We start from the raw sequence: 27,142 nt of genomic DNA on the forward strand, positions 1-27,142 counted from the left end.
ATTGGGCAAAAGTGTGACGTCAGTATATTATCGCTGTTCAATATCTTGCTTTTCTCTTCAGCAATTTTCAAGACATCGCTCGAAGTGACAAACCTGTTCTTTGCTTAAAAATGGACGATGAGTCCGCTCTCTTGTATAGGCGCATTAGGAGTGGGGATTCTTGTTCCGGAAAGTTTTATACAGTCTTTCGGGGCACCGCCGTATATATAGAGATGATCTCTGCGTGAATACAAATGAGAAAAAAAAGAGAACGTTAGATATATATATCCATATTTTCCTAACTACGTTTCCTAATGTTCGTTGGTCGATCTGGCGCTTCCCTAGAATTAGTCCTCAGGGAAGGCCGGAAGGAAGGCTTCATGATATATCATTAGAGTTTATCCGATTTCAAAATCACAGTAGAAATTAGCAAATCAAAGAAGGTTAGTCAAAGAAGGTGCAGTCCGATGATGATCCGCATCTTTTTTTGTTTCTGTGGTCCTGTGGAGAAGATGATATTTCCAAGAACACAGGAAATAATTTTTTTTTGCATCAACTTGCATCAAAAATGTCCCGGATGTAGCTTTTTTTACTATTCTCTTTAATCCTATAGTGATCATAATGATGCAGCGGCCGTAATGATATCTTCGTCCCGCTTTGCAACTAGGGAAAACAAATAGAATAATACATATATACGTATGATCATATGAAAAGCAATATATATATGTTACGGTAAATGTTATAAATCGGTTGTTATACATACTTATCAATATAACTCATAATCAACTCATAATCGTCTTGATAAATTTGATAAAATTTCCACCATTATACCGGCTAATATGCATAATACCCAAGAAGCGTCGTTGGTAAAAGTACTTCAAATTTATCGCCTTTATCAGTGATCATGCATATTACCCAGTGCAAACTGGTGAATTTTATAAATATGAAAAAAAATTCCAAATGAGTGTCTAGTATGTGTGATAATATAGTCAGCCTTCGATACAATGATAACACGTTTTACAATCGTACCCCGATACGTATAATGATACGATACATCTGTGTGTGTATGAATTACATGTTCAGCATATCATATAGCACGATTTATCATGTTTACCATCGACGCGACGCTTGGGTAATGAGCATAATCACCGATAAAAGTGATAATTTGTTTAGTATTTATCAAATTTACCAATGACGATTGGGTATTGTGTAATAATCGCCGGTGAAAGTGATAAATTTTGCGAAATTTATGGAGCCAAAATGCTCGGTGATTATGAATAATAATCAGTTATTACATATATGTACAGTAACTTGATTTATCACATTTACCGGGATAAATACGGTTAGTGAGTTATTATGCATAACTGTTAATTGTTTTGGTATGTTTGATGTATTTGAGGTGGAGTCCTTACTCTGTGCTTGGTTCTTCAAGCATAGAACAGGCTTATATCACTTCGTTGAGACAGAGCTCGAGGGGGGGGGGGGATGCATGATCTGGTGAGGGGGTAAGTTTGATAAATTTGCCACTTTTACTCGCGATTATGCATAATAATAGCGAGGTTGGTGAATTTGATGAATAATAAAAAAAAGTATCACTTTTACCGGAGATTAAGCTTCGTTGGTTATAATTAAGGTTTTTAAATGAAAGTTCATTATATCGGGTCAATATTGTAAAATTTGTTAATAGGAGTGCGTAATATCAAAGACCGTTGTGGAATTCATTAAATAAGTGTTTGCTATATTGGGTCTGATTGCATACGCATAATAGAAGTGAAGTTGAAGTTCGCTAAATCAAAGAATTTGGGAAATAACAGTTCGATATATCGGGGTACGATGGTAAAACTTGTTAAATGAAAAGACCATTATTTCGGCGTGAAATTCAACAATTTGTTAAATTACCATTTGTTACATCTGAGAGTGGTCGTAAAATTTATTAAATGAGAGAGGTACGATCGTAAAATTCGTTAAACAGGAATTTGTTACATCGGGGGTCCATTGCCAATCACCCCCAATCATCGCCAAATAACTCCTAGTAAGTAGTACGCTAAAATTTCAGCCGTTACCCCATAGTCAAAGTGAAATCAATCCAAGGCCATAATTTTGCAGACCGAAAAACCGACTGAGATTGGCTGTCCTAGCCTTTAAAGATGAATGTTGATTTGGCTCGAAAAGGGAAAGGGTCCAGAGAAGTGTCATTCTCAAAAAACTATGAGAAGTTAAAGTACATTCATTTCACCCAGAAACACATAAAAAAAAAATAGTGGCGGAATGAAGCCACAAAACATTATTTAAAATGGCAACAGTTGGCTACTCATCACCCTCAGAGCTTCTTGGCGATATCTGTAAAATAGCTACAAAAAGAGACTATCCTCTTGTTCTTTCCTCCAGCTTTGCTTTTTTTGTTTCTCTCATAGGAACTCCCTCTTTAGTTATATTTATTTTCTTTTTCCCCTTCCTTTCACGGTCTGGGGCTATACATAATCATGTGTTGTTTGAATGACGTCACTCTAAGACTTTCTTTTCTTTCAAACCGAGCACAACCATCAACTCCTACAGATAGAAGGCCTCAGCACTGTTTCCATAAACGTCATTCAGACTACCTAGCAAGTTTGCCACATTTTGAAACACAGCATCCTATTTCGTTTCTTCTTATTCTGGCGAAGAATCTTCCTGATTGGCTCACAAATACCGCGTAGTGATTGGATGTGGGGCATAGAAATCGCCAATTTTTAACCCGATCATTTCTTTTCCTCACAACGATGATACTGGCATGAGCAGGGAATTTTTTTTCCCTGAATATTCTCAGAGGGAAAATGGACTGCTTACTGACGTCACAAGCTGAGTGCGGAGGCCTTCTATCTCTAAGAGGTTCTGGCACAACTCAGGTCTATCATCATCTATGGGCAATTTACTATCTAGGGAGTTGTGGTTAAGTGTAACTGTGTGTGTACCTAACAGTCTGAGTGCGAATGTGTTGTTGCGTTTGATTTTTCAGTGCCGCCATCTATATTTCAGAAGCGGAGTGAGTGATTTGTTATGATTGAATTACATTTGTAGGTCTGTTGCTGTCTGTGGCGAGACTTTTTAAAAAGGAAATCGGCTCGCATTAGCGCCTTGAAGTTGGGAACCACAGAAAACCAACCTCAGCCGACCATCACTGTGGGGATGGCGGGTTTGAACCCGAGACCTCACGACGCGAGTCCGTCACTGTGACCACAGCGGCACTCTAAGACTGTAAGCTTGCGGAATTTTAAAATTCATTTTTGGCCGTCATTGGCATTCAAAATATGAATACAGTAACCACTGGTTATAAGAATCAACTGCTTATGAGAATCAAATCGACAAAACAAAATCCAAACGCTGTTTCAGCATAGGAAAAACATCGGTTAAAAGAATCAGATTTCTGCTTACAAGAATCAGACAACAACAAAAAATTCTCGAGAACTCTGCCACCGTTCATCACAGTAGTGGGAACTTTTAGTATATTTTTGGTTATTCACAAGATTATTTGGAGGATTACTTATTGGCACTTTTACCTTTGCAGTAAAACCAACCCATATTGACCGCTGTCTTTCTCAAAATAGTCAAAATTACAGCTTTGTAGTAGTAAAGTGAGCTTCCTTCCATGAATGACAAAACTTATCCGCAGCAGATTTGTTGTTAAAAAAAAAAAAAATGGCGGTCTTTTGTAAAAGAAGTTACTGATAAGGAATCTATCTAAAGCAGTGTTTCTCAAAGTGGGCAATATTGCTTCCAGGGAGAGATAGCAAGGTCCAGAGGGTGGTAGAAGCTACGGGTATAATATAGAATCATATGGGTTGGCTTGAGTTGTAGAGATAGGCGATGATTAAAAAAATATTCTGAAGAACTGGGCGATGAAACAAAAAGTTTGGGAACCCCTTTGATCTAGAGTTACGCTCTCGGACATGGCCCCTCATTCTGAAGCAGAGCCCCTAGACTGGAATCTTTGATGAGTCCCCGGACCAGACTTTTCAACGCCCCTCTATAATGAATTTATAACTCGGAAGAAAAAATGATGAGGTATTATATATATTCACACACACAACACACATCCCGCATCCAAGGGTACAGCCCTGTCAGCCCCTACCCTTAAGAGTGTGTGTGTATGTGGGGGGTGGGGGGGAAGCATGACAATTGTGCAATAGTGATATAGTTACTGCGTAACACATTTTAGTCAGTCTACATTGACAATGAACGATGTCTAAGGACAACGATAAGCTATACATCTTTAAACAAATTTTAAATTTTAAAAATAAAAAATATTCAATAAGAAATGAAGGACTCTTTTCGGTTTTTCTTCAAAAGCATTGTAATCTCGCCCGAAGCCCCCCCTCCCCACCCATTGCGTACTCCAGTGGTAACAGGAAGAGTAACAGCAAAAAAAAAAAAAAAAATTCCGGGTATAAGAATCAACCGTTTATAAGAATCAAAATGGCTGAACAAAACGTGATTCTTATAAGCAGCGGCTACTGTCTTTACGAATTTTTTGAGTGCCCCATAATAATTCAACCAGAAATTTTTATATTTTTTGTGCATATCCTTATGAGTAGAATTAGTGATAATTTTTTCGAAACTTTTGAGGATCACACCTTTGAACCCTTTCCTCGTCAGAGCGAAGAGCGGTCTGTCGCTTTAGGATGGACAACCCTAATGTAATACGGGTGCTGGTGGTACTGACCTGCAAACACATGCATTTGTTCTTCGGGGGCAGGGCTCTATCTACATTTCAGATTAGAAGCAGAGCCAATGAGGTTTGAGTAGTCTAAGAAACTCAACAAGGAATCGACGCGTACGCACTTTATTCAACGAAGAGCGTCCCCGTTCAACGGGGATTGCTTTCTCTGATTACTACTTCCACAACCTCCTGAAGCTGTGGGAATGATGTATCGATACAAGATAGGATTGTTCAAAAGAAACTCTTCTTTACACGAGACTAGCCTTAAGATCCATAGGGGGCAGTAAGAGAGCATCGTCTATTATAATGAGTAATTTTTGTACAGTATGGTATCCCTTGTAGAGTTGAATGAAATACTTGAATGATATTTGGAAGGATAATGATTCGTAATCGGCGTATCTTAGCATTTTAGGCTGCTCTTAAAAGCCTCGGCTTTTGGCAAGGGGGAAGGTGGAGTGCCATGAAATATTTAAATATTCATCAAACATTGGTTTAACTGGCAATCAACACATTTAAATCTCCTATCATGTCTCGGGCCTGGAACTTTTTTGGTGGAAGGTTTATGTCACGTACGTTTAAAAATCACCTGCATCGATGCGGCTCATCTCTACCAGGATGGATAAATACAGTAAATCCTCTCTTTTGTGGACACCGGCGGGACAAAAAAATTCATCCGTAAAGTAGGAGTGGCCGTTAATCAGGGGGTCTGAAATGCATACTTTTATTATACAAGGGAAAATTATTATTTGACTGTATAAAAAAGGGTGACCGCATCTGAGCGGTGTCCATTAACAGGGGGTTTACTGTATTTACGAACATAAGAAAGAGAAGTACTCACTACTGATGGAAACGAAAGTGATCCCCCACATGATGCTCCAAACCCACCCGACGACCACCAAAGCTGTGAGCAATTGCAGTATCGACGCTAATATGTTGTACATGAAAGCCGTACATCGGTCGTCGTACTCGGTCTGACATCCGCATAGCACCGTCAATCCTGCCAGGAACGTACCTGCCAATAATAGAATTAAAACCCATAAGTACGTACCTCATGACACATGAAATTTAAGCAGTGCGCATAATGGAAATTCTCAAGTTTTGGCATCATAAAACCCTATATTCATTTCCATGCTGCGCACCGGTTTTAAAACTAACAGTCAATTTGATTTGAAGAATTATAGCAAATGTTTTTTTATTTGATAGATGGCAGCAAGGGTCTCAGATCAACGCTGTTTCTCGCATGTATAATAGTGCACGATAAATACGAAGTACTTACAGTTCACTCTTGGTTTACGAATTTCATTCGCTCCTGAAGTTCGTTCGTAATTTTTTCCCATAAGAATCAATGTAAATTGGATTAATTTGTTCCTGGGACCTCAGACATTCCCAGCGTAAACTAATGCATTAAGCAAAACCTGTGGCAATCACACATTAAACTAACATTAGAAACGCTTTTCTCTAGGTAAAAGATTCAATCTTATCCGTTTTTAGTATACAGGGCCTATATCAAAGTATCAAAGCGTGGATCCAGAGCGGGAGGACGGGGGGGGGGGGAAAGAGCAGAATAATACGGAGAAAATTTATCCGATTCGTAAAATACGGGATGATCCGATGCATCTACCCAATAAGTGTCTTATCCGACACATCTCCATGGATATGCTTGCTTCCGCTCCATTCGCAGCTGAAGATGTCTGCCTTATCTCTATCCGCAGCTAAAATGCTTGATATCTGTCTTCATAGGAGAACGACGCGAATGATTTGGTACTTGCGAGCACGGGGCAAGGGGGCCACTACTATTAATTTTTGCTAATTTTTCGGACACAACCCTGCCTCTTTTGAGGTAACGGAAGTAAGTTGTTTTACATCAGTCCGGGGTTGTGAGCGGTTATATCTATCTATCTACCTCCGCTCCATTCGCAGCTGAAGTCTGCTTTCGCTTCATTTGAATCTGAAAATTCCTGCCTGTGCTTTATTTGCAACTGAAGATGTCTACCTCATTTTCACTCGCAACTGAAGATATTTGCCTCGGATTATTCACAGCTGAAGATTCCTGCCTCCTCTCAATTCGCAGCTGAAGATATCTATCTCCACTATATTCACAGATGATTATGCCTACCTCGGCTTCATTAGCAGCTGAACATGCCTGCTTCTGCTTCGTTCGCAGCTGCAGTTGTCTGCCTTCGCTCATTCGCGAATGTTGGGGAAAATAAGAACGACCGCTTCTCTCAAGAGCCTAATAATACGGAAAAAGTTGTGTCCTGTAAACTACGGGACGATCGAAATAACTTGCACAATTCGGCTCTCCCTTCACATCGTCCTAAATCCGCGCCTGCTTATATCCCATACCGAGGCAGAGCTGGGGCCATGCCCTCGAAATTTCCGCCGGCGAAGCAATCTGGCCACAATTCCTTTCCAAAAGTGAATGAGAGCATTCTGCATCAGAGATTATTATTTCAAACATCTTCAAAAAAGTTCTATCATGTGAACCTTTTCAAAGTTTGGAATGACCGGCTCAACCCAAGAGCTGAATAAGAGGAATCGCATTTCGAGGGAAAAGCTTTAAAAGTGATCGCCTTGCGGCAGTAGACTTCTTAAATCTCTCTATTGTTCCTTCGGCTTACATGCTCGCAAGCCGAGACTTTTGTGCACTAAATATTTACAGCCTATGTACTAAGCAAATAAAATATAACAGCTATATTCTATGCTAGAGGTCTTCAACCTCTCTCCAGTCTCGAGCACTGCTGTACACATCATCAAAAGAAGAGCACCCTTACGGCAAGTTTAGCATACGAATGCATGAAATCAGGGTCATTTCAATCCTTGAATGCAATTTTTACAAGGTGTTTTAATTGTAACGCTGAGCGAGTGCTCGCGAGCAACGTGTTGAAGATGCCTGTTCTATTCGACCATAAAAATATTGTAACCGATGAAAAGTTAAGTCGGTGTACCACATTGCAATAAAAAATATATAACACGACACCCTATTTTGTTCATTTTGACGTTGCCCATCAGTTTTGAGCGAACAACCAATTTCACTTCCAGAATTATAAGAGATAGATTCATTTTTTTATCTGATAGATGGTATTTCAATTTTACTTTATTTTATCACAAAATATGTGTAGTTCACGTATCGTGCACGCGTGAAAATAATTAACTGATTTAATGAAGAGACGAAGAAAGGTTATATATAAATTTTTCCACATCATATATCAGATTTTCCTCCTTTATTTGGGAATTATGCATAATCCTAAAAGTGAAACTGAATGACTGAAATTTTGTTAACATACATACACACATATATACAATACATAAAAACACAAATTAAATACAGCCCGACACATATACGAACAATACACAAACAGCATTGTGTGTTCGTGGTATAAAGAAACTTAAAGGCTCTTCTTTCGGTATGTGGATGGTGTTCCTTCTTATATATTTAAAGCTTGTGCTATGAATTTTGTTTTTCCGTTGCTAATTATTTTCAATTTATCAATTAGTACCAAAATTTTTCCTGCCGAGTGGAAGAGAGTAAAAGTTGTTCCCATATTCAAAAAAAAGGTGACAAATCTTGTATCGAGAACTATAGACCTGTTGTTATTTTATCTCCGTTCGCTAAAATCTTCGAATTGATATTACACAAAAAAATTTTCAATCAGATCAAGTCCCGTATTTCCGCGAATCAACATGGTTTTGTCAATGGTACTGTCACTAATCTCCTGAGCCTTAATGCCTGTATTATCGACGCCATACATAACAAACGACAACCTGATGTCATATATACTGATTTTTCAAAAGCTTTTGATCATACCGATCATGAAATTATTATCAGCAAAATTAGTGAAATCGGTTTTAACTCTGACTTATATAGTGAATTGGTTCATTTCCTACTTATCCAATAGAGTGTTGTATGTATCCTATAAATCCAATTTAAGCCAAGATTTTGTCGCTAGTTCTGATGTACCTCGGGGATCTGTCCTAGGCCCGATTGTATTGATGTATGTTATTGCCTACATAATGAGTTGTCTTTACTTCACGAATGGTGTTCACTAATACACATAATCTCAATATTGATAAATGTTTTGTTCTTTGATTCACTCACAAAAAAGAATCCAATCTTTTTTACGTATAGCATTAATAATAGCCAATTGCTTAGAAGAACCTCTGCGACCGATTTAGGCGTTATTTATAGTAACAATTTTAACTTTGCTCATCATATTAGAAATCTTTGTTCCGTGTCATATAAAAAACTTGGCTTGCTTATAAGAATGTCGAGAGATTTCAACGGTAGTAACACTTTAATATCCCTTTTTAATACGCTTACAAGATCTAAACTGGAATATGCTTCGATTATCTGGAACCCATTTCACGCTTGCCATATTATGAGTCTTGAAAATATTTAAAACAATTTTCTAAGAATTGTTTCAAAAAACATGTTCCTTATAACAATATTCTATCTGCCACTCATCTACGAAACAGTTTCAATGTTATAAGTTTACAAAAACGCAGGGAGTACTTCCTCGTTATTTTTTTCAAGAAACTGTTGACTAACCAAATTGATTGCATGCCCATTCTTAACGAAATCTGTTTCAATATTAGGTGCCGCAATACAAGATCTAATTGCTTATTTGCCGTCAAATCATTCAATACTAATATTGGTAATTACTGTGCTGTAAACAGATTTTCCGAATTTTATAATGACCTTCCTCGACATCTGGATACTTTTCATTCGTCTGTTACCGACTTTAGAAGATTTTTGCTGTGATTGCGTTGTATATATTCTTTGTGTAGAACTTTTGCATTTTACGTAATTTTTGTTACTTTTTAATTATTTGTATTTTCTGTACTTTATCGTGTTGTCGTTTTTTTATTCTGTGCTAATTTTTTGTGTATTTTCAACTTTGTAGTGTATTTTAATCTGATGAATGCAGTGTATTTTAATCAAGCTTTCTTTATCGAGACAATTGGTGATTATCCATAACCACCGGTGTATCACTTTACGGTAATGCATATATATTTTAAAGTTAAAATGTGTCGGAACCGATTGATGCGGAAGCAAACGTCGTATAAATGTGAAAGTCGTACAAACAAGGTTCAACCGTAAAACATACCTTCCCATTAGCGAAAAAAGTTTTGGTCCCATGGGTGTGCTTTATCGAGAGGCTCTACTGTAATTGAAAATTCCCTCTAATTAATTAAGCTTCTGTGTTAATGTATTGTTTGAATTAAAAATATGCTAACAGCAATTTACATCCTTTTTGTGAAAAAAAATTCAATACGTTTATATGGGGGCAAAAACCATAGAGGGTTACATTTTTTCTAGTTTAGGTATCGAATTAATTAAAAAACTATCAACTTTTAATTGAAAAGGGAATTTAGAAAAAATATGTGTAATAATTTATCAAATTAATTGGCAGGTAATTAATGAAATTATTTGGGAAAAAACTTTCTTTTACAACAAATAGAAAACGCATTATCTAAGAAAGTGCAGGAAGGTAAATCGTGTTGCATTAAAATAAAAAAAAATGGGGGTGCGAGATATATAGGAAAAAGTGTTAAGAACCACTGAACTATTATGGTAGTGCATACAGTTACACTAGAACCACTGGTGCCATATACAAGTAATACAAAAATATGAATCGCAAAGTATGCTATTGCCCGATAGTTCCCACAATATTTATATTGAACGCACCTAAAGCATGCGATAATTTTTTTTTACCAAATAATACATAACATAATATGATAAGAAAATAAAATAATACTGAAGTTCTGCGTCGAGAACATGAAAACATATCAACCAGTATTATGGCGTATAAATTCACGCCGGTATGCAGCGTGAAAACGAACAAAAAAAATGTCATCATACTATAAAATGTTCATTTTTATTTATACACACCGATTTTAAACAAATATTTTACTCACAGAACTATAACAGATAGTTTTGTTTTTATGTGAAAGGTGGCAGCAGCAGGTGTCGCAGTTGTATGCTCTGTTGCAGATAATAAAATGTAAACATAAATTACAATATAAGTGAGAAGAAAATATAAATAGGAAATTTTTTCTTCCTATTTATATTTTTTTCACGATTTCTCAAGTTATTTCTCCTCCCGTAAATGATGGTTTTCGTGAAATTTTCCACTTGATTTTTCCACCAGTCCGCAAGAAAAAAAAATTGAAGAACACTGACTATATATCCTGCTTGTATTTTCCTTTTTTTGAACGCTTTCCGACACATCACTTGGCTTCTAGCAGCAAATCTGTACTTTGCTCAAAGATGAACGACGAGTCCGCTCTCCTTTTTGGGCAGCCAATTGTTATCATGGAAATTTTTTTTTTCGAAGAATACTTTCACTCCTTTCGAAAAATTTCAAGGGGTATTTCCGTGAAAAGAGGGGTTTTTTTTTCATTAGGGAGAAGCAACTGTACTAAAAAAAGTTACATGAAATTCGGAGGAATATTTTCATTAGCAAAATTAAGAGGAGTGAAATAGAATTTTGATGGGTAAATCACGCATCCAGGTGCGCATTGGCAGACACTGTAGGCGCCGTAGGGAGCAGAGAGGTACGAGTTACAAGAATTTCGAATAGGAAGAAAAAAAAGGCATAAGGGGTATGTAGTAAAAGAGGAGGAGGATATAGAGAAAATGACTGGATGGGTACTGAAATGTAAGAATGATGATGATGATCCCTCCGCAGAAAAGGTAAGGAATAAAAAAGGAGAAACACACGGACCAATCAATAGCGAAAATCATCAGATCGATGTGAAAACAAACAGGTTTGTTCAAGTCGAGCGCCTCGTTGAGTGGCCTCTTCTTCTCTTACGCCTCGCTTCTCGAGTATGTGCGGTGTAAAACAAAACAATATATATGATTGTTATCGTCGCTATATAGTCTCTATTATACACTCCCGTATCTCTTGGTCGCCGCACTACGGGCGAGGCCTTGGTCAAAACTATGAATTTACACGAGTATGATTTATCAAACACACTAAGGATTCTGCGTTCTTTTAAGGACATACATAGGGACATACTAAGGACATTTATTGCAGCACAAATGTTCACAGACATATGCCACAGACAAGCAGAAAAAGAGTAGGTCAAGAGGTGACAAGATGTAGATAACAGATATAAGCTCAACGAACCTCAATTCAATCACATCTATTTTCTTGTCCGGGGAATTGAGGATTCCCATGATCCTAATAGGGCTTTCAAACAAATAATCGGAAAAATACGATAGTTCGGTTTACCCGTCTAGGAAAAAATGACTCTCATCAAGATCCATTGAAATAACTGTTCTGGACTATCGTTTCAACAAAAGGCAGGCACATGGTCAGTCATAAAACAGTTGGAAAGCGCAACAGAATGTAATCTAATCATTAAGGCTTTAAATCAACTCGGTTCGAGACCATGTGACTTTCATTTAACTCTGTCGTATCATCCGAACTCTTCTCGATGTTCTAGGAATAGCGAGTAATACGATTTCGATACTCTCGAAGGAATTGGTCAACTTCAAACGGTTGTCATTTATCATAATCTTCATTAGATTGTTGACAATAATAGTCAATTCCACATTCGGATAAACTGAATCGTCAGTAAAAGATGAAGTTACTCTTCAGTAATGTTTTACTTCCCATACGCATAATTTTATAGTATTATTAATTGAATTATTGGTATTATTAATTAAATTATTGGTATTATTAATTGAATTTCTCCATGAAAACCTTCGCATAACTTCGCAGCTAGCTACAGCCAAGTTCCTAGGAAACGAAATTTTTTGAGAGTTACGAAAATCTCACAAATGTATATACTATATATACATATGCATCAGAGCTGTTTACTAACAGCATGGCCGAAAAGTAAATGCTTTTTAAAAGTTTAAATTCCATAAAGTCTCGAAATGTTCTGTTTTAAACTTCTAATAAAAAAATCTGTCCAATCAAAGATAATTAATTTTCCAGAAAAATTCTCAATAGTATCTGTGTTTACGTATAAACACATAAAATCAAACACAATTTTCAGTAAAAAATAATATTTGAACACAGCAAGGCCATAGCCGCCGCTGTGGTGGTCGAGTGGTTATAGTGACGGACTCGCGATGCGAGGATCCGGGTTCGAACCCCACATTGATGGTCGGCTGAGGTTGGTTTTCTGTGGCTCCCAACTTCAAGGCGCGAATGCGAGCCGATCTCCCCGTTAAAAAGTTAAAAAGTCTCGCCACAGAGAGCAACAGGCCTACAACGTTACAAATATTCAATCATTATACTTCACTCACAATTTGAAGTATAGATGGCAGCACTGAAATGTCATACACAACACTAGCTACACACTCAGACTGTTAGGTGTACACACACACTCACTTTGTTCCAGACTCTGCCACGAAGCTGGGCTGGAAGAGATCTCGGCAACGGGATAAGTCCGGTTGCAGAGACCCTGGCGTTCATTCAGCAAGGCCATATAGCCGCGACAGTACCCAATTGTCTATGGAAAATATGTTGTAAAAAAGTTTGTATGTTTTTTTGTTTTTTTTTGACACTAAATAAAGTGTTCCAGACTCTGCCACGAAGCTGGGCTGGAAGAGATCTCGGCAACGGGATAAGTCCAGTGGCAAAGTTCTGGCGTTCATTCATTCAGCAAGGCCATAGCTTACCTCCAGGGGTTTGTGCAGAAATTCTAACACAATTGACACGTTTAAAAAAGTGTTTTAAACATATCGGGAGAAATTGAGAAGCTATCCATTGTTAGATAAGACAACCGCATGATATATATATCATGATATAATATATCATACACTTCCCATAAAAAAAATGGGAAGTGTATGATACATTATTAATTATTTTAGAGATATATGCTTTTATATTGGGTTGCCGTATTTTAGTTTTATTTGACATCCATATTTTTTATGGGCAACTTTTTTCAGCCACCTCGTTGGGCAGTTTGTCTGTTGTGGTCTTTGTGTTTGTATTTGTATTTGTATAATGCAATACATAACAAAAGAAACAATCCCCCCCCCCCAAGCGATTGGTGAAATTCATCAGGGACAAAAGCATTGTTTACCAACTTTCTTCTAACACTCAGCGTTCACAAAACATTTTTACGAATTTTCTGAAATTTATCGTCAATAAAACCATAGTTTGCCAAATTTTTGGAATTCACCGTTAATGTAGAAAACAATGTTCACAAAGCCATTGTCGAAATTCATCGTTGCAAAAAATCATCGTCTGCTAAGTAACTGTTGAAATTCATCGTTAGAGGAAAAATTTTTTGACCGAGCAATTTTTAAAATTCATTGTTTAAAAAAACAATGTTTCCAAAGCAATCGTTGAAATTCATTGCATCCTCAAAATGTGCTATGTATTGTTCTAAGTTGCGAGCGCGTGTGTGTGTGCGACCACGCACATTGAAAATGTTTCCGAAATCACTAAATACATGTATACCATTTGATGTATTATGGCACATTGCTTCATTTCACTCACAAAAAAAAACTGGCCCACGCGAATAAAAAACAAATTACAGGGAACGTTTATCCTAGGATACAGAGGCATGTGTTTAAGACTAGATCCTCCCTAATTATCAAGTTTTATAGTTATTCTTACGGTAATTGCGCCATGAAAATTTAATTTATGCAAAATTCTATAGTATTATTCTATTATATATTCATGAGATTCCTGTTCCGCATAAAAGCGTTTGATAACCTCGAATGCAAAATTATAATTACCTTATTATCAGAACATCATGTTTACCTATCTGGTTATTATGGAAAAGTATAATCTGCCTATAAAAACTCTTTGGTTTAATCCGATGGTACTTGGATTGCATCTCCGATGTCTAATAACCGATAATTACTTCATATAAAGTTCATATCGTTCTCAAATATAAAATTGTCCGGATTATCAAAGAATAAATTATTCCATGCCCCTATGTTTAGAAAACAAAACCGCGTCATTTGGGGGATAATTAAATACATTTCCTCAGTCACCTGGCATTTTGCTTGTTGTGGCCTCGTATTTGTATTAATTATGAAGATAGTTTCTCGAATGTAAATCCTACTATTATCATCACCAAGAAGAGAAATTATTCCTCCCCTTTTTAATCCAAAATTACTCCCATTTCAGAAGAAATACTTCTTTAAACGTTATACGAATGCATCAAATTATGCTTTTTCGTATGAATTGCCATTTATTCCGTAATTATTACCGCCTATTTCGACGCTCTCATTTAACACTAATCCCCGGGAATCACTTCTGTTATACGAACCATTATATCAGCAATTACGCGAATAATCTTCAAGAAAAATAATTCTTGTATAATTCATTCATTATTCATGATTCTTTTCGATTTGGTTGGGGAATTTTAAATCCATTAATAATTATTATGATAAATTATCATATTATCATATTTTCAAATGATAACCAAACATTAAATATCCAGAGGAGAACGTGGAGGGGGGGGGGGATGCAACTTCCTCATAAAGGAAATAAAAAATTTGGAAATAGTTTCTCAAAAATTCTTCTATCCCCTCAATTATCCATTTTATCATTTTTTCCGCTATTTGAATCCAAATATCTCACCGAAATATGGCACTTAGAAATATTATTCTCTTTTGTAGGGCTCAGAAGAGACATGACAAAAATTTTATAATTGGATGTTAGACGACAGGACACTTTATAACAATTTTTATTGTTTTCTTATTTTGTGACACACTGTATTTTCACTCTAAAAACTAATACGGGGTAATTTTTGAACAAATTTTTAGCATTTTTGAAATTGGAACCATACCTCTACGACGAACGGTTGATGAGATAAAGTCCGGATTAGGACTTACAGGACACCCTGTATACAATACCGAGCCGATTGTTATCATTGCAAATTGCTATTGTTGTTCGTCATACTGTGGATCAAACATCGGATCCAAGCAACGGATCATTGAGAATTCGCTCACGGAAATTCGCTCGTGAAATAATAATAATATCGCTGGCACAATGTCATGAACCGTGTCCAAAAGCATTACAAATAATACAGATCCAATCATACACTCTCTGGCACCCGTAAGTACATACGAAAAAGTATTTCATTCTTTTACTTAAAAGACTCTTATATGTATTAAACGCAACCAAGAAGTCAAGAACATTCTTTTGCGCTCTTTTCTTTCTCTTGATTTACGGCAGGCGTAAAACTTTGACTGGTGCGATCGGAATTTTAATGCTCCGAGTTATAATTGAATAAAATGGAAACGACGTCTCTTGAATATTAATATTCGCGAAGAAAATATTTCGCTGTTATATTTTGCAGATTAAATTGTCCGTTATAGCGAAAGTTCACAATCAGAGGGAAGATTGTCGTTATAACGGACTTATCGTTATAAACTAATTTTAGTTCTTTGGAATGTAGAAACATGTAAAAGGCGGAAAAAGTGACTAGATAAATTAACCTTTCGTTTTCCTTTTATTTTGATCTACTCTTGCTGAAAAACATGACATCTTTCCGAGTTACCTCGGCATGATAGGCAGAAAATATCGGTTTCCTTGGTATCTAGAGTTAATTGCTTATGCATATGTTACTTCCAAAGCTCGAAACTGGCCATTTCGCGAATTGGCCAATTTACCCGGCAAATGTCCGAACTTAGGGATTTGGCCAACTAGTTCGCGAAGTGGCCGGAGATCCCGGAACAAAGTTCGATAACAAAAGGCATGATTCGAAGTCATCGTCTAGTTGGCATATTTTTTCGAGATAATTCTGGCCACGTTAGGTTATGATAACCCATCAAACTAGTCACGATGCGGTTATATATATGTATATATATTTTAAAAATTTGGCAGAAAAAACTATATGCGTGTATATTTTTATATAAATAGTTTTATCGCTAAAATATCTCTTTTTTCCCTCTCGTTATATGAAAGTGATCTCATATAGCTACGATACAGTTTCCTGTAAGTTCTAGCACGGCCTTTATCTCATGAATCGTACGTGGTAGAGATATGATTCCAGTTTATAAAATGCTCAACAGTCGTTCAAAAATTACCCTGTACTAGTTTTGAGAGTGAAAATAGCCGTGCTAGCACTTACAGGACACCATGTATATAGTCACGACGTTGGATTTGGCGCCTACCAAGTCGTCTTAAATCAGCACATCTAGCATTGGCCAGGAATCTCCAGCCACTTCGGCCTTTGGCAATGTTGATTCTATAACAAAAACAGCAAAGTTGACGATGGAAGCCGGAATTTTGTTTTCCTTTTTTTTTGTTTCATTATTTTTTCACATTTGAATAAAAAATCTGAGAGAAGTTTTGTTTCGATTGCCAAACTTTTGCTTTTTCTTTGCAAAGCAAAAAAAAGTCTAAAACAATCGGTGACCATCTCTCACTCGTGCAATTTTGGCATAAAAATGCCACAAGAGCTGTCAGCGGAAAAACAATTTACAACAGAGAAATAAATTGATTAAATACCTGTTCCCAGAATCGAGAGGGAGGAAAGAAGCGATTTTTCCCAAGGAAATAACAACGATCCCAAACCCTGAGGTTATGAACCACCTGCCCAACCAACACACCTACAGAAAAAATTTTGTATTGTTGCACCTCCTATATATAGATAACAAGGAGATGAGATACCACCATGTGGTCCTCTTATCTATTGGGAGGTACTGACATGCCCCCGTTTATAAACACGTATGAATAGGGTGAAGATTATTTGATCATTTTTGTCGCACCACGGTCATTTTCTGCATACTAGGACTAATTAGACCCCGGGACCTACAATTTATTACCGATTCCGAACGGGAGGCGTGTTTTTTTGTACTCATCGAGAGGTTGGTGCGCTAACCTCTCGATGGGGGACTCCCTGCGGTAGTAATTTTTTCCGCGGTCATGTTGCCGTGTATGAATATGGTGAAGGTATTTTTTTTAAATGCCACTTTTTCCTGTCTTAATTTTATGTATAATTCATAAAAAAGGAGAAAAGAAAACATGCTTGTCGGGAATTTCCGTTGTCATTACAGCCAATGTGTGTATGTTCTGGTTTTCATTCATGAACAACTTGCTATAAGCGAATATTTTAGTAGCTTTAACATTAGCTGTTGACAATCACTTTCGAACTACCCGTAAAGGAGGGATTCCCGTTATAAGACATACTCGTTATAACGGACTTTTACATGGATCTACATTTTTTTTTTAAATTTGAATTTGCAGCACACGGGGACTGTTTAAATATTAATTTCTGCGTTCGTTTAACACTAGAAGGACCACGGCGGTCATTTTGACCGTTTTTGATCTTCTCGTTCTATTTTCATGATGAAATAAATCGTTTAGAATGTTAAAATTCCATGATTTTTCCTAAAACTGCATAAATATTACGCTGTTCAACTATCATAAATTAAAAAAAAAGATCGGTCGAGATATTTTTAGTTATACCTAGAAGGACCATCACCAGTAAATATGATCGTTAACGTTATAGGCACTTTCATAGCCATGCGCAGCAAATATTTCACCGAATCTTGGCATCATATTTCTACTAACATAGGTATATTCACTTCGTCTAATTGAAAGCATCCTTGATGATCGACTAATTATAAAATAAAAATATTGATAAAATCAAAAATGTAATGATACAAATCATTGAATCTTATCTGAGAGCTAGTAGAAATTTGAGTTTTTCTTGAGTAAAAACTTATATATATTAATAATTTTAGTAAAAAATATTTTTTTTCATCATCAACACTAGCTGAAATGCTTGAGCAGAATAATACTTACCTTGGTAGGTATAATAATATGAGATCGAAAGAAAATTTTAAGTGAAAGTCATCAGGAACCCCCTTCATAACGAAACGCGTTTGTGCATAAGACAATACCTTTTGTGTCTGGGTAAGGAAAATGTTCTTCAGGAATTGAAATATTGAAATATATATTCTCAAAGGGAGAAAAAATGTCAGATACCGTCGAGTTTTACAACGAAACGAAGTACAGCGTTGATCAGATGGCTCGAAAGCCTTCCGTGCGCACATCATTCATAATTTGCAATATGCGTTTTCCACAAAATTCGACGTAACCTCAAGAAATGCTTGGTCGATTTGTAGGAAAAATAAATAAAGCTGGGAAAGTTAATTTCCTTCTTATTGAAATTAGCTCAGCGACCCTTATTCATTTGAATGAGGGTTAGAAAAATGAAATCAGCATTTTCTAACAACAAGCGCTACTGTACCAAGAGAAAGGCAGCGATGTTTCTAATGCAACAAAGGTGTTGAAAAGTGTAGAAAGTGTGATGTGCGAATACAATTGCAGTTGTAATGTTTAGAATGGAAATAAATATATTTTTTTATTAATATATTTTAAATATATGGAAATATAAAATTTCTTACTAAATTATTACTTCTCTCTCTCTTCATACCTGAGCCATAACTCACCATTAAAAAATTTTTTCGACTGATTTGTATGTCAAAATTGCCTTTAAAAAGGAAAAAAAATAATAAAAATTAATTGACTCAAATAATTGATTATTCGAATGAATTAATTAATTAGGTATGTTTTTTTTACGCGTGCCTCAAGTCTTAATTTGAAAAAAAAAATCATTAAAAACCATTTAAAACTAATAAATATCTTTAAAAAATATTATACACATATATGTGTGCGTCTGGAGCAAAAAGGTTAAAAACAAAATTTAACGATACAATTTATTTGGAAAACTCCAATTTTTTCATATTTGTAATGGCTTGCCTGCACACTCATATCTACATTTAAACTTTAGAAAAACTTACGAAAATCTAGATTTTATTGTGAAAATCAACCTTTGGTGATTTTGAACGGTATCGGTCCTTCTAGGTGGAACGAAATGTCGATCAATCCTTCTAGTGTTAAGTAACTGCACGTCATGTGAAAAATTTTTGTCACTAAAAGTGTGTTCCTAAAGTCAACGGTCGCAGTGATATCTGCTGTGTAAAGAATGTGGGGATAGCTTGTATAGACATTTAACACAGACATATTCATAATGACTTTGGGACAAAGGACAATCTGCAGTGTCCTATCGTTTGACACAAAATTTTTATCATACCAAACTAAATGAGCGAATACTTCTCTAATACAACTTGTGCAATACAGTCGACCCTCCATATTCGTCGTCTCTCTGGAAAACATTTTTGCAGTTCTAATTCTCGTATCGGACAAAAATTCAAATTGTAAGAGAGTTAAATTAACGTCATAAAAACCCTCTCATAGGTACCTCTAGAGTGTTTTTGTAAATGTTTCTAAAACACTGTTATTTAAATGTTTCTGAAAGTGAAAAAACTTGAAAGAAAAAATCAAAACATTAACAATGATTAGCTTCATCGCTGCGGTTTCCCCGTTAAAGCGGTATAAATGAATCTACAATCGGATATAGCAAGAAAAAATAACTTGAAATTCGATTAGCCGTTGCTATAGCTACACACCTGCTGTAATATAGCTCTAGATCTACCCGTCTCTCACGTTGAAAGTGATGTTTTTCTGTGGCGTGGAATAAAAAAAATATGAAAGTTATGTATTACTTTGCTTGTGCATAACTATGCAGCCATCATTATTAAATCCGCAAATCCACAAAAATCGAAAAGAAAGAATAAGGTAGATCTTGCAATATTTTGTATGAACAATAGAAAAGCTAATGACTCGCTATACACATTGCTCAATAATGATTCTTCTGATAAACGAAGGAGATGCAAGAAATGTCTATAAGTCATGGATGAATTTCACTGATGAAATTAGTGTCATTTCTGGAATTTTGGAAGTTGTAATTATGGGAACAGCCATATCTCATGTTAGAACTTTTGGCCGCAATTTGTGCTCGAAGACAAGTCCATTCCTACGGATCCAGCCGAAAAGGTTGTGAAAGATATTGCTAAGTTAGCGAAGCAGGGGATGAAGAAAGGTTGAATGATGTGGACATAGAATAAATTGGAGAATTAATTAACAGCAATTCAGAAATCAACAGAAGAAGGGATTTTAATGCAGCTCTGGCTGCTTTTAAAACCGAAGCGATACCTCCTGAAGATGATCGAGATAATGAAAACGAAGACTTCATTATAGGACTTCAAATTAACGCAAGGGTTTCGTAAGTTTAAATCGGCAATAAGTTGTTTCCATGGCATGTATTCATCTATGGTACGTTTTTCCTTCGTAGGAAAACTGGTAGAGGAAACCTTGTTAGCATGTAAATTGACTAAAATAAAGAAGAAACGGCGAATAGACACTGTAATATTCTTTCAGAACACATGCCTAGAATCACTGGATGTCCACTTCTACCACACGAAGAAGATATAAATAAAATGCTTAAAAAAAAGTTTATGGTTTGTGTTAATGGTGGATTTTGCGTATTCTCGATCACCCTCGGAACGTAACCCCCGCGAATACCGAGCGACGACTGTAATCTTAGTTGACTTCACGCCTCACTATATAATGTACTAGTTAACGATAAATCTTCAAGAATGTGACGTTCCGAATAAACTCGTTGGTCATTCCCCGGATGATCGCGACGTCCTCTTCGCGTTATCTAGAGTAAATGATCAATATTAACACACCAAACATGTCGTGATTTCAAAGAACCATTACAAGCTAAACAAAAAAAATCAATTTACACACATATATATATCTCATCCAATTGTCCCTGGATATTATTGTTTAATATTTTTATGTGGCGTCACTAGTCGTAAAACTGTCTCCGAAAACGTGGCGGTAATTCAATCACTTTCGTCTTCGACTCAAAAGCCAATGACCAATCGGACCGGCGCTATTCTCATCCCATCCACCCCATTTAAATCTGGTCCAGCAATTAATCAAACCTCTCGTGGAGTAAGAGTTTGAGCACGAGAGAGAGAGAGAGAGAGAGGGGTTTGACCGTACACATTCCAACCAGGCAATGGTCGTCGTCGTCGGCAAATCATTACTTGTTCAACAAGACCCCGTGTCTTTGGGCTGGAAAGTTGCCAACTCTTTCCAGGCAATGACTTGCACAGAAACGGAGGAGAAAAGGTAAAAAAAACGAGAAAGATATGATTACAATCCAGGACTTGTTCGTCCCACCACCACTCTCCAATGCGATACCCAATGAATGGTACCAACGGTACATGCGGACCGCATCGCATCATCATCATCATGGGTCCTGGAATGAAAAATTCGACGTGGCCCGAAGAGAAATTGCCTGGGACCTCAAAACGTGTGATAATAAAATGTCCTGGAACATGTCAGTGTTGTGGTGGCGGCCGGTGGTGGTGGTAACTGAGATCTCAGATCCCGTGATAAATGTTCCTTCTGTCTGGAACTAACCCAGGATATTATCTCGCTCGTTAATAATTATGTTAAGGCAATTCTGATACAAGAACCGTATTTTAACAATCCAAAAGAGGAGGGGACAAAAAATCGTTTAGACCGACGATTTTTCTTCAGGTCATTGTGGTGTGCGACAAATATTTCAAACATTTTTGCTGCAAATGGACGGTTAAAATGTGCCGGATTCATTTATTTTCACTTACCCCAGAAGCCAGAAAAATTTTCAGGATTATTTTTGGTCACGAGAAAAACCAAAACGTTGCTAATCCACTGCCACCCAGAGCACTGTTGAAAATCTTTCGTCCAAAGCATTATTGAAAATCTGTCATCCAGAGCATTGTTAAAAATTTTCTGTCATTCAGAGAGTTGATAAAAATTCCGTCATTCAGAGAGTTGATAAAAATTCCGTCATTCAGAGAGTTGATAAAAATTCCGTCATTCAGAGAGTTGATAAAAATTCCGTCATTCAGAGCGTTGATAAAAATTTACTATCATCCAATATTGTAATCCCGAGGATTCAAAAAATTTACTGTCATCCAGAGCATTGTTAAAAATGTACTGAATCCCAGAGCATTTCTAAAAATCTACTGCCATTCAGAGGACGGATAAAAATTCCCTGCCATCCAGACAATTTATAATGATATACCATCCTGCAGAGCATTGCTAAAAATCTACTGTCACTCAGAGCGCTGATAAAAATTCCATGTCGTTGAGACTTTTGATAAAAATTCCATGTCGTTGAGACCATTGATAAAAATTTACTGTCATTTAGAGCCGGGTCGTAGCTGGACCATGGGCCGCATACGCCCCGTGAAGTGATTTTGTGCGGCCCGCGACCAGGTAAAAGTACCGTGAGAAAAATAAATTTGTGATCATTATTTGAACTATCGGGGTTCCAACAGCAGATTTCTTGATTAACAAACTGCTTACAAACTTCTTTCTAGTGACGAAATTAATTTAATAACCAACTAATTAATTCTAGTTAATAATGGAGCGGCTTATACACCAAAGTTACACCGCTGATGCGGCCCGCGACGCTATAACTGACCATTATGTTGTCCCGCCAACAGAAAGAAGTTGGCCATCCCTGATCTAGAGCATTGCTAAAAATTTACTGTATCACAGAGAATTTCTGAAAATCTACTGTCACCCAGAGCATTGCTTAAATAATATTGTCACCCAGAATATTGCGAAAATCTACTGCTATATTAAGCGTTGTTGAAAAAATGCACTGTCATATACGCCTACTATCGACCGCCCAGTAATTACACACCTGATCCTTGTGAAAAACTAATGCAGAAAAGTGTTTTCCGTTTTAGTATCGGAGGAATATTAAGGGAGTTATAACGTTTTGAAAGTTTGTGACGTGTCAATTTTCTAACGGTTAGTTACGCGACAAACACCCGACGAAAGAAAAAATTTCCCCATGCAGCGGGTTAAAGCTAATTGAAAATGAAATGAAATATTCAACCCCGTTAGAAGCCAAGTTCAATTATTTTCTTTTACACGATTGGCGCTTTTTCCTCTTCGTGTAGAATGATATTAACCTTGTTATTAAGTGTTACCCCTTGATCTGACTACATTGGCAAATTTATCAGATTTTTAAAGCGTTAGTCAAACGAGATCTATTGGAAAATTTTTTCCCCAAAATCAACATCTTTTCTCCAAAATGTAGTAATTTCGTTTTCTTCAGTGTTAAGTCATATTTTTTCAGAAAAAGGAGCAAAGAAAACAAACTGGTTTGCACAGATTTAGCTTTCTTGATTACTCTTAGGGTTATAGCATTGCTGTAAGCTTAAAAACGCCAAGTTATACGTTTGGTTCACGTTCGGTAAATTTGGCAGGATTCGAAAGTGACGTTTTCTGTTTATATATAATGCGTTATATAACTCTATTGGTCAAATCAAAAAAACTGAAAACACTTTTACGCATTAGTTTTTCACAAGGAATCACGTCAGTAATCATTGGGTGGTCGATATATTATCCACCCTGTATAAAGCATTGCTAAAAAGCCAATGTCATTCACGACATTGGATTTTTAGCAATGCTCTGAGTGACAGTAGATTTTTTTAGTAATGCTCCAGATGACAATGGATTTTTAGCAATGCTCTAGATCACTGAATTTTCAGCAATGCTCTGGGTGATAGGGAATTTTTTATAGTGACGTTAATGGCATTGTAAAAAATTCCCTATCACCCCCAGAGCATTGTTGAAAATTCACTGCCATCTAGAGCATTGTTGAAATTTCACTGCCATCCTTACTAAAAATCTACTTTAAACCAGAGAGCATTCATAAAAATCTACTGTGATCTAGAGCATCGCTGAAAATCTACTGTATCCCAGAGCATTGATAAAAATCCTCTGTCATCCATCCTACTGATAAAAAAATGCAGACCACTCATAAGAATCTATTGTCATCAAAAGCATTTTTCAAAATTAACTGTCATCCAAAGAATTTTTCGAAATCTGCTGTCATCTAGAGTATTGGAGTATTGTTGAAAATCTACTATATTCTCCGGAGCATAGATAAAAATTAACTGTCATATACAGAATTGATAAAAACCACCCTATCATCCAAACCATTGATAAAAATCATCTGTCATCCAGAACACTGAGAACTATGGTCTCAACTGGAAATAATGCACTTCACAACAATGGTTTCAACTGAAAATAATTCACTTGATAACAGAGGTCTCAATTCTAAATGATTTAATTGACAACGATGGTATGAATTTCAAATAATGTTCTCGACAAAAACAGTCTGAACTTCAAACAAAGCATTTTACTACGACAGTCAGTACCCCAAACAATGCATTTGACGACGACGATCTGTTACCCAAACAATACACATGAAAACAAAGGTTTGAACAGCAAACAATGCACTTGATAACGAGGTACTTATAAACTCCAAACACTGTTGCACAAACAATGTTGATATAACAGTTTTACAACGATAGTGTGAACTTCGAAAAATACACTTTATTACTACGGTCTAAAACTTCAAAAATGACAATAGACAACGATGGTCTTAACTTAAAATAATGCACTCGACAATGATGGTGTGAACTCCAAACAATGTACTTTGCCAGACAACGATACAACGACGAAAAGTTTCAACTCCCAAAAAATGCACTTTACTACTCCTGTCTATACTCCAAACAATAAAATCGACAACAATGATCTCAACTTGAAATAATGCACTTGAAAACGATAGCCCAAATTTGAAATAATGCACTCGACTAAGGTAATCCCAACTTTTTTCGAACAACGCTCTCCACAACGATGGTCCGAACAATGAATTCAACGAACGCGTGCATCTTTTCCTCATAACTCTTCGATTCAACGTCGGCAATCGGATTCCATTTCCCCCCCCCCCCCCCTAAGGGCATAACTCAAAAGCGTTGAGGGAAAAATGTCAAAAACAGAATTCTTTGACGAAGACAACCGTGAAAATATTTGCAAAAAAAAAAAAGGAAAGATTAACCCCCGAGAGAAGAGGAAAAGCCTCCATTCGATCATCAACTCTTTTCTCGGCGATACAATTGATGATCGCCAATAGCAAAGAGCGAAGCCTTTTTTTCTTTTTTCACCGCCCATTATATTTGAGATAAATTCATAAAAGTGAGTCACCGGAAAAAGGAAAAAAAAAAAAAAATCGCTCATTTGCCCGGAAAAATCGAAACTAAAAGAAGAATTATTTGGACTTTTCAATCTTAAAACGAAAGCGAGCGACTAGTCACGGCCACGAGAGATGTTTGGAATTCCTAATGAACTTTTCTCTCCTTCGGCAACTCGCTCTCGCTCTCTTTGCGAGATCTCGCAGAATTTAAAAATTTCTAAAGCAAGATTCCGGTGTGTGGAAAATGTCTTTCCCACCCCCTCCCCCTCGTTCCTTTACTTTATTTCTTTCGGAAAAGGAAATTAATGGTTTTTCCCGAGCACCGACATCAGGAAAAAGAGTTTTGTTAGTTGCGTGCGTTCCCTTTTTTTTTGAGCCGAGAAAGAAAGTCTTGTCGCTAATAGGAGAGCTGCTGTTTCGATGATAATAAACAGTGAATAGACTGCAAAAATCAAGTATTGTTATAATCTTCTGGAAACGCAGGAATTTACGTGGTTACTGCATGGGGTTTTGGCAATCTTACGCTTTTGCGGTCCTGTGTCGAGGGGGGGTTCGACATGAAACCACATTGGAATAGAACCGTCATCGAATCCACCTCGACATAGAACCGCATCACAAAACAACGTTGTTTCATTGTTACAACGGCAATTTAAAATGATAGGAAGACCCTTGTGAATCCTGCTTTCTAGCAGAACTCATACGCTATACAGAAACTGCAAAGCGACAGACAGCCAGGGGCCTTCCTCTTTGTGGGGGAGGTGCCATAAAGTACGAACCGTACCAACGAAGTTTCGAAACAACCTCTGGATCCCAAAGGGTCAAGCTGATGGACAAATGTGGCTCTCGGAGTCATCTGATGTGGCCTGAAACCTCAAACTTAATTCTGTAGAAATGGGGCACATTTCCAGTTCTACATCATTTAAGTGGTCCACATGACATATTCTCAGATCACTCAAATGACTCGTGGCTTATTCAGACTACTCAAGCGGTCCGTAGCACAGTTCCAGATCACTTAAATGACCCGTGGCACATTGTTAGATCACATAATTGGCCCGCGTTAGAGTTCCAGATCACTTGAGTGTTCTGCAGCTCATTATTAGATCATTTAAGTGATCGCGGCATATCGAAAAATCACCGCGATACAGAGTTCAAGCGCACTTGAGTGGCTAGCGCACATTAACAGATTACTCAATCGGCCCAAGGCATATTTACAGATCACTCAAGTGACACACAGCCAATTTATGGTTAACTTAAGTAACCTTCAGTGCTGTTCTTGATCACCTAGTTAAAAGTGGCCCGCGACATGTTTTGAAATCGTTGAAGTAACTGCACTCTCCTGAAGGTCGAACAACCTTATTCTCCGAGTTAACCCTTTAAGTGTTTTTTTTTTAAATTCACTGATCCGCATCATAACTGCCACATTGGAAATCATTAAACTCCCTGTAAAATGTCTCTCCTGTTTTCAAGCAGACAATTTTTTTGCCGATTTTGTGCATCTGAGAGCCCTCCCCTCAAACTCCGAGAATAATAAAAAAAAACCGCAGAAGATAAATAATGCGGTTTTTTCTATTA

General features: G+C 36.8%; 1 protein-coding gene across 1 annotated transcript in view; it reads right to left on the minus strand.

Annotated features, from left to right (window-relative positions):
• Window positions 1-534: 534 nt before the first annotated feature.
• The window catches only part of LOC149084748 (uncharacterized), an 82,553-nt gene continuing 55,945 nt past the window's right edge, over window positions 535-27,142 (minus strand). Inside the window, exons 2-3 of the mRNA XM_089235178.1 lie at window positions 5,514-5,687; window positions 535-642 (exon numbers count right to left, since the gene is read on the minus strand). Coding sequence (XP_089091304.1) covers window positions 596-642; window positions 5,514-5,687 — 221 coding nt within the window. The 3' untranslated portion in view covers window positions 535-595. The remainder of the gene's footprint in view (window positions 643-5,513; window positions 5,688-27,142) is intronic.

This window comes from Pholcus phalangioides, unplaced genomic scaffold (genome assembly GCF_987345545.1).
Source record: "Pholcus phalangioides strain wild (caught in Gottingen) unplaced genomic scaffold, Ppha-v1.0 ptg000008l_1, whole genome shotgun sequence".
NCBI lineage: Eukaryota > Metazoa > Arthropoda > Arachnida > Araneae > Pholcidae > Pholcus > Pholcus phalangioides.